This window comes from Cupressus sempervirens, chromosome 1, assembly GCF_028749045.1.
Source record: "Cupressus sempervirens isolate cs-2001-9-10 chromosome 1, ASM2874904v1, whole genome shotgun sequence".
Taxonomy (NCBI): domain Eukaryota; kingdom Viridiplantae; phylum Streptophyta; class Pinopsida; order Cupressales; family Cupressaceae; genus Cupressus; species Cupressus sempervirens.
Window position 1 is genome coordinate 794895498 of NC_143118.1, and position 13800 is coordinate 794909297.

At 34.6% G+C, this 13800-nt stretch overlaps 1 protein-coding gene across 5 annotated transcripts in view; it reads right to left on the reverse strand.

Moving 5' to 3' along the window:
• Nucleotides 1–269: 269 nt before the first annotated feature.
• Nucleotides 270–13800, reverse strand: part of LOC149580268 (transmembrane protein, putative (DUF2358)) — a 136047-nt gene continuing 122516 nt past the window's right edge. For 3 of the 5 annotated variants that reach the window (XM_089790159.1, XM_089790156.1, XM_089790169.1), the window contains 3 exons: nucleotides 2453–2533; nucleotides 1004–1351; nucleotides 270–822 (listed from right to left, as the gene is read on the reverse strand). In XM_089790159.1, coding sequence (XP_089646285.1) covers nucleotides 721–822; nucleotides 1004–1351; nucleotides 2453–2533 — 531 coding nt within the window. In that variant the 3' untranslated portion in view covers nucleotides 270–720. The remainder of the gene's footprint in view (nucleotides 823–1003; nucleotides 1352–2452; nucleotides 2534–13800) is intronic. The other 2 variants (XM_089790167.1, XM_089790166.1) reach the window with 2 other exon arrangements.

The window sequence follows — 13800 nt, forward strand, 5'->3', positions numbered from 1 at the left end:
AGGCTTCCTACAATGTGATTCACTAATTGCATTGCTCTCAGATTGCATATAAGCAACTTAGATACTACTCTTTTCAGCCAATAAACCTCATCATTCCATGTTAGTCCTTTGGCTATCAAGCCCCGCTTCCCCTGTTTCTCTCTTTGCCATTTTATTACCCCCTAACACATATTTAGTTATACAGTTAGTGATTAACGGTATTTAAGTGCTTTATAACTTATTTATAGAATATTAATGGACCTTAATATAAGGTGCACTGACCCACAACATTGAAGATGATGTTTTTTGTATTGTTAATCATATTTTATGTTAATGACTTTTCTTGTGATTAATAGCAGTAAACTACTTTGTGACTCATCCTTGATTTCTGAATATACCCCGGTGTAATGTATCTCTCTCTCCCTCCCTCCCCATTGGGAGCTTTCAACACAAAAGAATCTCTGTAGTACATGGGTATGTATATCTGGGTGAATATTCCTGTCAAGAGGGTACACATGTGTTGCCCTTATCTTGAAGGTTATGATTTCCACATTTCTTTTGGTTAGAGAAAGATAATCACAATCATCACATGATAGCTTATAGGTGAAATGTCCTTCACTGAACTTTGAAGTCTATCCGAGTGCTACCAATGAAGTTCTATATTTTACACAGCTTAATATACAATATATAGCACAAAGCATTCACCACAATTCGAAGAATTGCAACGACAAAATTTTGCTCTTACAGAGTTGATTTTAAGAATTGTACAACCAAGTACACAACTGCCAAAAAGAGGCCAACTTGATAAGCATCCCTTTGTGGGTTGTTATCAACTTGAAAGAACTGCATGGCCAAAAAGGAAATTTTATCATTAGAATAAAGAAAATGAAATTGAGACCGCACAAACTTGTCAGTCTAGAAGAATTTTGTGTAACAGTGCAGCAAACTTCTATTTTCTATATATTATGAACTGTTTCAAACATCCAAAACAAGCATACAAGTAATATAGAAAATATAGTTTTACCTTTGTTGGGTCACCAGATGGGTCTGCAAATATATTTGAATCTTCCTCTTCTTTATCAAACGGACTTTTAACATCCTTTGCTACTTCAGCTACATCCTTCCCAGCTTCAGTTGAAACATACAACCACCTAGATGCCCAGAAATAAGCTTGTCCTAAGACAGATGATGCAGAAAGATCCCAATCTTCTTGATGTTCTATCACTTGACCACTTATCTGATTTAATGTGAATAATGAATTGATGCTCAGAATCACATCTTCTGCAAATATCATTGAAATTTTAGATTTTCCTCGAATTGTCCATTTGATGTTCAAAACACTTGTTGACAGCATTGTCATTTCTTGCACTGTCTGAGACAAACAATAGAAACAACATTTAAAAAAATATAGTAGAATAGTTCAAACGAAAACGATGAATCAATTAGCCCCATGTAGCAATGACCTTGGACTTTCTTGGGGAAAAAACATATAAAAGAGGGGATAATAGTGGCATGCTATGTTAGATAAACATTCAGAGGTTACTAGAAAATCTGAAAATATCTAAATATGTGAGCTTTATGTAAACAAGCTACAAATAACTAGATTTTTTAGAGTACAAAGGGCATGAAAGAACTAAGCCTAAATGCAGGGAAGTCGAAGAAAAAAACTGTAGAGAAAAAGCCTAAATTTCGAAGGAAATTAATGTAGGCAACTTAAGCAGCATGGAAAAAAATTAAATAAAAAATACTAAAATTTGAGCTACCACAAAACTCAATCTCCTCAATAAAGCCAATGCTTGATTCAAATTTAGATTTTCCCCGAATTGTCCACTTGACATTCAAAACACTTGTTGACAGCATTGTCATTTCTTGCACCGTCTGAGACAAAGGATAGAGACAACATTAAAGAATAGTACAATAGTTGAAACAAAAATTATGTGTCAATTAGCCCATGTAGCAATGACCTCGGAGTTTCTTGGGGAAAAAACATATAAAAGAGGGGATAATGGTGGCATGCTATGTTACATAAACATTCAGAGGTAACTAAAAAACCTGAAAATATCTGAATATTTGAGCTTTATGTAAACCAGCTCAAATAACTAGATTTTTAGTGTACAAAGGGCATGAAAGAACTAAGCTTAAATGCAGAGGAGTCAAAGTAAAAAATTGCAGAGAAAGGGCTTAAATTGCAAAGGAAATCAATGTACGCCACTCAAGCAGCACGGAAAAAAATAAAATAAAAAATGCTAACAAAACTCAATCTCCTCAATAACACCAATGCTTGTGATTCAAATTTCTTTCTGAACATAACTTATTATTTTGTTTTGCTAAATATTTATAGGTATTAAGTAAAATATGTTTCTTAAAGTTTGAACACTTCAATTTATTTGGTGTTCAAATCCACAGGCTATATTTTTCATAATCAAGACATCATAATGTACTTTATCTGTTAAAAAGGAATATTACCACGTACCACATAAGGCTGATCTAAAGCCCCTCTTGCCCACGAAGGTCTCTTGTACTTATTTCGACCAGTGAAAGATCTCAATGGATCCTAAAAGCAAAAGAACAAATTTAACAGGATTATTATGCCAAAATTGATATCAACTAAATCCCTACATAATTGCATACTTTTAAATGACAAAAGTGAAAATTTTGTAATGATGTCCAAAAAAGATGCATGTTACAAAAAAATCCTTGTTAAATTATAGACACTACTTTAGTAGACTAAAGCCCAAAAAGGTCACCAAAACAATTACATATAAATAGAGCTCAGAGGTTGAAATAAGAAACCGTAAGAGTCAGCTGATATCTCAGGATCAGTTTCCATTTAAAGCCTCCTTACACAGAATTTCATTGTTTTAAATCAGCATGACATCTTTTGGCCTTTTTCTCTAAGAGAAGATGTTCAATAAAGCTGAACCTGTTTTGAAGGTGCGGATTATTTTGACATTACAGATGTTATGCAATCAATCTGATGTTTGAGGCAGTTGGGAGCCCACTTGGCTTTTCCTTTTTCATTAGATGTGAGTGAAGAGTGATTTGCACTGCTAAAAAGGTGCCTAACCAGCTCCCTTCTTATCCATCTTCTAAACCATTGCCTGGATGACATGCTTGATCAGAGTGAAGAGGTCATCTTAGGGACTGGAAAAGAAGCATGGGAAAACAATTCAGCATGGTTGGTTATTTCCCTTTTGTATAAGCATGTCACATTTGAAATGTGGAGTTAAGGGTAATGTTTCCTCATCTCTTAAGTTGAAGGATGACTGCAGGGTACCATGAAAAGGGGAATGTGCAGATTCTTTACACTTATTTCTAATACTAAGTTGCCGGTTTGGATGTGGGTTCGACATTTGCTCAATTTATTTTTGGGCCGAGGTCGGGTTCATTTTGGATTTGTCCGTACAAGATTTTTTTTATAAAGAACATATATATATATACATGCCATGATCTAGTGTTGCACCCCCCTCGTTTACTGAATGATAAGACTTCCAATTCCCTCCTCCCTTTTTTTAATTTGATGATTCAATTAAGTTTTATACTTTGCAATTCAAATGCTATGTTTAAGGGGCATGTCTTATTATCATTTCTCTTACTGTTAATCGCACTTCATGGTCATTTTTTATTTCAGTGTACTTAATTGATATGAAACCAAAGATTTACTAATTATCACACCTTTATAAATCAATTAGTTTTACTCTTACATCATTGATTACTGGCTCAGTATATCACTGTAACTTATCAATTTTTGCCTGCCTATGCCATTTTTTCGTAAATACCGAGCCCGTGATTTTCGCTCAGTATATGGCTTAGTACAACACTGTAACTTGTCCAAAAACTGTCTGAAGTGCAAACAAAAAGCCGCCTTCTGTCTGAAAGGCAAATAAAAAGTCCTCAAAACAAAAACTGTCTGAAGCCATCGTCCTCAAACCAAACGCAAACAAAAGGAAACCCAAATTTTTGGTATTGTGATTATCGCATGTTTAGGTTAACACAAGCAAAAATCAAAAGATGTTAATTTTTTAAAAAATGAAGTCACTTGTTTGACCTGTGACCAAAATTCGTCGGCTAATCAGTTCAAAGTCCATCCGGGCTCGCACGGGCGGAAATAATTTCGCTCAAAATTCGAACAAAGTCGACCAAGATCCTGTTTTTCGTTTTCGCGGCAACTTTGTCAGTCTGCGATCAAATTTTGGTTGATTTCGAATCAACTACAAATAAGCAGCAAATCGCCTGCCGACTTCAGGCCTGGGCGGACGAATATGGTAACATAGTCTATAAACACATTTTGTTCATCCTCCTCAACAATAATTGGCAGTTGAGTTTGGTTTTGCATCGAAATGTGCTTTGTAAATTTCCTCTCTCTCACACTTTGACACTTTGTGAAGTCCCCAAAGGCTTGTAAGCAACATGTTTAACACTGGCACATACAATAGTAAACTTTATAGCTTTGAAAACATTTAAAAACTCTTTGTTGCACCTTGATTGATATTTGGGTGTTGATACTCTAAAATTATAAAGTTGAAAGGAAATGATCTTATAAGCTCTCGACATTATAATTTGCAATAGCTTCTGACCTAAGCAAAGGAATGTGAAATTACTAGAACTTACATCGTAAGATTCTGAAAATTCATATTGTTAAGGAGAGATTGTCCTGAGATACATATTCGTAGGATTTCTATTGCTTTTCTAGGTGGCTTCTGCTTGTTTGGACAACCAGCACGGATGGTGACAATAAAAAAATTATCAATCTCACCTACTGCCTTCCACATTCCCTTAAATGCTTTGTTTAACCACAGTGTTTTCCATAATCCATAAAAAAGAATAATTTTTAAATCCAGAATAAATAAATCAAATTAAAGGATCTCTCTCTTTATGATGTTCAGCATTAAATAAAACAGTATTTTTTTATGGGAGTCATTGGCAATCATTTAAGGTGCTTATGCTATCAATTGAATCAATATTGCTAAAAGCATCAGCTACCTGATTATAATCTCTCCCTCAATTCTGAATTTGTAAGCTTCGAAAATGAGGGAGAAAAAGTTGATATGCTTTATCATCTGGTTAACCCTCAGTCACTACATGTTTGAAACCTTAATTTGTGCAACTTACAATCACATCATGTTAAGTCTGCATCAAATCTGTTTTCATTATGGTGAGATGTTTCCCACCAGTGAAAAGTAAAATTGAAAACTAGCAATAGCTTGTCTGTAGTCCTATATTCAAAATACAGCTTGAATAAGTTTACCTAGGTTGAGAACCAGTGATGGCAGCCTAGCGATTTATCAAGTTGAAAACCCCCTTTGAAGGGGCTTGAGAGAAAAATCTTCATGATTGTTTGCACCACTGTTACTTGATTCACTTGCAGCCCCATTGGATCGAAGTCCAATTTGAATCAGATGCATGAACTTAGTTGATCCACCTGTGGATTTGAGCATGATTCAAGATTCTGGGGTTCAGTTTGTCTAGGATGAACTGAGGTGAACACTAGAAAGATCCAAGGGAACTCAAGTGAACCTAGGGTGAATCCATCAATCCCCTGAGCATTTAAAATTTTCTTTTTGTTATTTTAATTTTTTCATGAATTGACTTTCAATTGGGCACCTTAAAATGGATTTCAAAGTTCAAACCCAAAACATCTCCTCCAAAACATTTCAAACACCAAAAACTGTTAAATTTAACTCATCTCTAATGCAAAAAAAGGAAGATCACTCAGAAACGACAAACAATTACTTCTCGATGTATCAACAGAGAGTTGAATATAAATATTTCAACATTTTAGAAAGGTTGTGTTATCATTCTTATGCATTTGCAAATGTCCATTGGCTGCCAAGAAAATAATTGAATAATGTTTTTCAAAGATATGAGTTGTTTTCATTTTTTTCTCACATTTTTGTTTTACAAACATGAAACAAACTCGTGCTTTGTTTTTTAATTTTATTTTATTCTTCTACAAATCTATCAAAAGAGATAGGTTTTATATTATTATTTTTTTAAACAAAAAATTGTTTTCATTGTGTTGTTTATTAAGTATCTTGCTATAAGAATCATAATGACAGCTAGTTATAGCTCCACAACACGATTTAAACAAATCCAAGTTCTCTATGGAAGTATGTTGATATGATACAGCCGGTTGCATGTGGTGGGGGTTATATTTGGATTTGCTAGGAATGTGATTTTTAATATTTAAGTTCGTATAACAGGGTGAAGGTCCATTTGTGTGGAATTCCTAGACAAGGCATCAAAGCTTTCCTTGGCAAGCATGGTGTACTCATATCATTGGAGTAAATGGTAGCTTATATTATGGAGTGAGAGCTACAGATGAACTAGTAAGTTGTAGAGTAATTCAACCCAATGTTATGGTAGAAAGCCACCCATTTTTGGCCACTCAAACTAAACAACCAACTACAATACAATCTCCCTTCTAGACAAAAAGAATTATGTTGGTTAAACCTTGGTGAATATTCCTCCGTTGCGTTGGATAGCGTGTGCTTGACCAAATCATGGAACAAAAAGTCAGCTAAGGGGGCTATCTTACACTGGCACTTTAGTGAGACAACCACGCCCACCGCCACCCCCCTTTAAACAAGATCGGTCATCCACCATCACTTTGAGCCTTTGGCATGGTTGCATTGCTTGGTATCAAAGTCGAGGTCTCAAGATCAAGTGGCATTGAGCCTGGTGGCATGCAATGGCCTTGTTGGATGAAAATCCAATATGTTCGCCAAATCTCAACGGACATTCCTTCATTGTGCTAGTAGGCATGTACCCAAACTAGACGGTAGGGTCAATAGCCATAAGTCCACAAGGGGGCCCTAATGTCCCCTTTTTAATCACTTTGAGGTTTGAATGAAATCCTTAGGATTTTGATTGCAAGAGATTTCTTTCTACCTATAATCTGTACACAACTCTTCTACTTATCACAAATGGGTGTCTTGATATTGATGAATGTAACATCCTGATTTCCCGGGTCTTAATTAACAACTAACATACTCAAGAATATAGTTAACTCTTCATTTTCATAGAAAACAGTTAAATCAATTTCATTCATACAAAAGGGATTAACGGTTAAAATCAGTTAAACAAAATTTCTTAACTCAAAACTTAAAACACCATCCAAATGAATTTACTTTAGAAATTGAAATCCACATACCATGGAAAATGAGATCGAAATCAAACTAGGGATGCTTCTGCAACCACTCGAGTTAGTCCACAAATACCACTATAACATTATCACAAAACGACTTCCATCCAATATTGCTAATTCAAAAATCAAAAGACAATTATCATTAAATACCACTATATAAAATTAGGGCATCACTTACCATTGTAATCATTAGGGCATCAATTTCCATTGAATCTTTTAGGGTTTCTGATACCATTGTATCACTTAGGGCTTCTGATACCACTGATTGAAATAGGGCTTTTGATACCACGGGTTCAATTAGGGCTCCAGTTATCACTTAATCAATTAGGGCTTCAGATTCCCTTCCTTCCGATTACTTAACTATGACAGTAACTCAAGATTAGAAAATATGCTTAAAATCAATCCATAAATCTCTGTCTTTCATCTAGGTGTAACGATGAAATAACTCAAATAATCTTACCTTCTTGCATATTAATCATAAAAGTGATAATACCTGTTTCTAACAACCAATTGAATGTATGACTTATCTTTGTCCGATGCACGTCCAGTAACTTATGGAGAGGTGAAATATTGTCAAGAGCTTAACCACCCAACCTCGAACGAAATCTTATCCCTACACAAACTCCAACGAGAAAGGCCCTCCCTACCCGGAATAGATAGGAGTCATCTTGCCATCCTCTAGCCATCATGGTATCTAGACACATCTCTCGACTTGACAGTAGGAGAAACATTAAATAGGATCTTGCATGAGCTATTAATTGTTTCCTTTTAAAAAATGTTAAACATTGTTATGCCATGATTTATACTAATTCATATTATTGCAGATTCCTTTCTCTCACCTCATCACCCATTCTTTTGGCTGCACAGTCGGGTGAGTCCCAGGTGTTTGGAATTCTCAGAGCTAACAACTCTGTCAATTATTCAAGAAGATTACATACATCCAACATTTCACACTCTGTGATTACATAATTATGATCTTTAAAGATTTCAGAAATGATTGTGTAAATCTAACATCCATTGGCATAATGATTATGGATCCATACTAAGTTTTTCTTGGCTTTCACTTGCCATGATCAAGGCAAAATTAGAAAGAAAAACAAATCTATAGTATCAACAATACATCAACGTAAGCGATAAATGTACATACATATTATGATTATTTGTAATGGCTGGGTCAACATATACCTTGTTATGTAAAGAGCTCATTAATGTTCAAATATTACCCCCAACGTAACTTTGGCTTGAATTTCTTTTGTTGAAGTCTGTGATTCTATTAGAGTGAACATGCTGCCAAGACTAAATTAGATTTAGCAGTCCTCGCTAATGAAGTTAGTTCAAACTGTTGAAATCTATCACTCTCAACTGACTGGTTTTCATTAAAGTACTTTTTGATATTGCCATGCAATCCTCAAGCTTTCTCCCTCTGTATGTTTTGGCGATCTTTCTGATTCAATTTTGCTGACCTTTATTTGAGCAACATTCAGCAAGGTTCCTAAAAATGCTTGAGGTGATGCAAAAGGACTAGCATAGAGAAGTGAATGCTTGAGCCATAAAGTAACATAGCAATAAAAGATGGTGAGGAGCCTCAATGTCCTCCATGATCATAACAATTCCTCCAATCAGTATCCCCCTCTCCTATCACCATATCGAGGTCTGCAAATCCAGTAAACGTGAGTAGAACTCCATTGGCATTCAACTTCGTGCCAGCTACATATGTCTGCCTAGCCGGTGCAGAATTTCGTACAAAGCTTCTACTTTTAACGGCCATTTCTTGAAGTAATAGAATGGCATGCACATTATCAACTACTCATATAAACAAACATGGTACAACTCTGATAGATTTTTCATGTCCTCCTTGGGCTTGTGAGTGAATCTTTCCTGGTTTCGCTATTCGAAGTTCATAACATCTCCCTTCTCGCTCACGACTTCCAAAAGTATGGTGTGACTTTTGGGCTTCCACCGGTTCAAGATTATAAACTATTCGAATTCCCAAATGATAGTCAGTTAAAAGAAAAGATTAGAGTTGGAAGAGAAGTTGGAAAGATTAAAAAACAATTCAAATTGCCAAATATTAAATCGATTAATTATGCCAAGTGTTATCATTTAAAAGCAAAGAATATTAAATTGGAAAGAATAGAGTTGGAAGGTTGTAATTCGAAAATTATAATAATTCAAATGTTATTATAATTTGAATATTATTAAAATCTTATATGTACTTATAAACATCACTTTATTAAATTATTAAATTATAATGGTGCCAAATCATTTTTATATTATATGCACGTAAATTAAAATCCTTTGAGATACTTTTTATATTTAAACCCAATTATTTTCTCAATTTATTTATTTGAATAGCTCATGTGGGTCCCACAGATGTATCCTGTTTCAAGTCACCAGGTCCTCAACCCGTTTGCTCAGTGATGGTGATGCTCTTGTCTAATTCTTTTCTGACAATGCTTCCACCTCTTGGATGTGTTTCCTGCAAGGAAATTCTCCATAGTTAAATTATAAATTATTTATCATAAATAATCATAACGGTTAACCTTCATCTCAATTCCATGAAATCGTGATTAATGATCAACTAGCATGTTATCTTCACTTGAAATTATAATGACTAACTATCTTACCATTTTGCCAAATTAAATTGCCAACTGACTTCATCTGAACCTCAATGGCTATATTTCAAATTAGTTCAAAAATTGGGATGTAACATACCATTCCCCTTGTGGTTCATTGTCCTCGATGAACTTGAAATTGTAACAACCATTATAAAGGAGTATTTTAAAATTGGAATGTAACGTACCATTCCCCTTTGTGTTTCATTGTCCTCAATGATCTCTGCAAATTAGACACTTAAAAGAATATTCCAAATACAAGATAGCATCGTGATATTATTTCTTTTTCAAAATCAAAGTCATAATCGAAACTCTAGATCCATTTTTACTTCAAAGTTTCTAGAAAGATACTTGCATGGTAACATAAAATTAAATGTACTCACTTGAGTTTACTTTACTGTACTCGTGGTCATCTTAGCATCAATTGAGTTGATTCTATTGCATATTCCTGTCATACTCATGTAGACACTCACCATATCATTAGTTCGATTCCATATTGATGTCTTCATTTAAGAGAGTTTTCAGGTTTTAATAACTGAAAGTAAGATAAGTATTCAAGATTGGAATTCTTCAACTAGGAAGTTTTAGATCATAACTTGATCATAATTTAAATCACTTATACGTACCATTTGGCATATGGCACTCATTAATGGGTAGATCATCCTTGCAAACTTACAGATCACCAGGAATGGGTTAGTGAATCCATGCTTTTCCATTTATGTAACCTCGGCCTCTTTGCCCATCTTATCACAATAAAATTTCATTATAATAATCATCTCATGATAGAATATACACTTCATCTCCAAAGCAATATACAACAGCTCGGTATGTAAAGTCGACATTGCATGTGTATTATCCATGTATAGCAATGTGTCAAAGGGTAAAAGCATGATATACTATGCAAGATCATCATATATCTAATCAAGATCATAAAACATCTGAAACAATTCACAAGATTTTTATCAAGTAGCTCATCATTCATCTGTAAATATCTAGAAGTTTATCTTTTCCATTTGTATGACTTAGGCTTTCATGCCCATCTCGTCAAAAGTTTACATCCGTAAACAAGCATTGATAGTTTCAATTATGCAAGTGTGTTTACTCCATACTAGAGCACATAATATTTTGTCATTTAATCAACATCAGAAAGGATCATGGTTCACAGTTTCATTTTCCTTTAGTTCAAGTTCAAATAAATAACAATTTTCTTCTGTCATTAATTGCATAAAGAATTATTTAGCAATCATCATGGATTTAGATAACATCTCACCAAAGTTATAGGAGTTGGTTTGGATTGTGCAAGCCTCGGCATCTAGACCTAGTTTGATCTTCTCATTCTCTATTGAGAATGGCCCTCCCTCCTAGGATAGGGCACATGTATCATTTTGGTCCTACCATTTGAGTATTCTGGTGGTTTGAGTGCTCCGTCAATTATTCCTAAAAAACTGAAGCATCTGAACAAACAAAAAAGATTTCATGACCGGAAAATTTGCCTATATCTACCCTGGCCAAGGATTTTGAAGTTGGGTTCGTAAACCTGATCTCAACCACTTGACTTGCCAATCATTTTATCTTCTTAATTATGTTTCATCTTTATGATATTATAGTTTATACATTTGTCCATTTTATATCATTTCAGCCTTCCCGCCTATTATGAACGATTTCCAAGTGTGTTTTTTTTATAGTTTAGATTGCATTATCTAGTTATGCAAAATAAATCTTTTTCAACATTTACATTTTCAATTTCTCAAAAAATGTGTTGGACCCAAGGTTTCAGCATTGAATCCAGTGCTCTGATACCTTATGTAACATCCCGTTTTCTTGAGTCGTAATTAATAACTAACATACTCAAGAATACAATTATCTCTTCATTTTCACGGGAAACAGTTAAATCAGTTTCATTCATATGAAAGGGACTGACAGTTAAAATCAATTAAACAAAATTTCTTAACTAAAAACTTAAAACACCATCCAAATGAATTTACTTCAAAAATTGAAATCCACATACCATGGAAAATGAGATCGAAATCAAACTAGGGATGCTTCTGCAACCACTCAGGCTAGTCCACAAATACTACTATAACATTATCACAAAACGACTTCCATCCAATATTGTTAATTCAAAAATCAAAAGACGATTATCATTAAATACCACTATATAAAATTAGGGCATCACTTACCATTGTAATCATTAGGGCATCAATTTCCATTGAATCTTTTAGGGCTTCTAATACCGTTGTATCACTTAGGGCTTCCAATACCACTGATTCAAATAGGGCTTCTGATATCACGGGTTCAATTAGAGCTCCAGTTATCACTCAATCAATTAAGGCTTTAGATTCCTTTCCTTCTGATTACTTAACTATGGCAGTAACTCAAGATTAGAAAATATGCTTAAAATCAATCCATAAATCTATCTCTTGCATCTAGGTGTAACAATGAAATAACTCAATTAATCTTAACTTCTTGCATATTAATCATAAAAGTGATAATACCTATTTCTAACAACCAATTGAATGTATGACTTATCTTTGTCCAATGTGCGTCCAGTAACTTATGGAGAGGTGAAACATTGTCAGGGGCTTAACCACTCAACCTCGGACCAAATCTTATCCCCACATGATCTCCAACGAGAAAGGCCTTCCCTACCTAGAATAGATAGGGGTCATCTTGCCATCCTCTGGCCATCATGGTATCTAGACACATCTCTTGACTTGACAGCAAGAGAAACATTAAACAGGATCTTGCATGAGTTATTAATTGTTTCCTTTTAAAAAATGTTCAACATTGTTATGCCATGATTTATACTGATTCATATCATTGCAGATTCCTTTCTCTCACCTCATCACCCATTCTTTTGGCTACACGGTCGGGTGAGTCCCAGGTGTTTGGAATTCTCAAAGCTGACGGCTCTGTCAATTATTCAAGAAGATTACATACATCCAGCATTTCACACTCTATGATTACATAATTATGATCTTTAAAGATTTCAGAAATGATTGTGTAAATATAGTATCCATTGGCATAATGATTATGGATCCATACTAAGTTTTTCTTGGCTTTCGCTTGCCATGATCAAGGCAAAATTAGAAAGAGAAACAAATCTACAGTATCAACAATACATCAATGTAAGCGATAAATGTACATACATATATTATGATTATTTGTAATGGCTGGGTCAACATATACCTTGTTATGTAAAGAGCTCATTAATGTTCAAATATTACCCCAACGTAACTTTGGCTTGAATTTCTTTTGTTGAATTCTGTGATTCTATTAGAATGAACATGCTGCCAAGATTGGATTAGATTTAGCAATCCCAGATAATGAAGTCAGTTCAGACTGTTGAAATCTGTGACTCTCAACTGACTGGTTTTCATTAAAGTACTTTCTGATACTGCCATGCAATCCTCAAGCTTTCTCCCTCTATATGTTTTGGAGATCTTTTTGATTCAAGTTTGTTGACCTTTATTTGAGCAACATTCGGCAAGGTGCCTAAAAATGCTTGAGGTGATGCAAAAGGATTGGCATAGAGAAGTGAATGCTTGAGCCATAAAGTAACATAGCAATAAAAGATGGTGAGGAGCCTCAATGTCCTGCATGATCATAACAATTCCTCCAATCGGTATCTCCCCCTCCTATCACCATATCGAGGTCTGCAAATACATTAGGCATGAGCAAAATTCCATTGGCGTTCAACTTCGTGCCAACTACATATGTCTGCCCAGCCAGTGTAGAATTTCGTACAAAGCTTTTGCTTTTGACAACCATTTCTTGAAGTACTAGAATGGCATGCACATTATCAACTACTCATATAAACAAACTTGGTACAACTCCGGTAGATTTTTCACATCCTCCTTGTGCCTATGAGTGAATCTTTCCTGGTTTCGCTATTCGAAGTCACTCACAACTTCCAAAAATAGAAGAAGATGTGACTTCTGGGCTTCCGCCGGTTCAAGATTATAAACTATTCGAATTCTCAAGTGATAATCAGTTAAAAGAAAAGAATATTAAAAAGAAAAGATTAGAGTTGGAAGAGAAGTTGGAAAGATTAGAAGA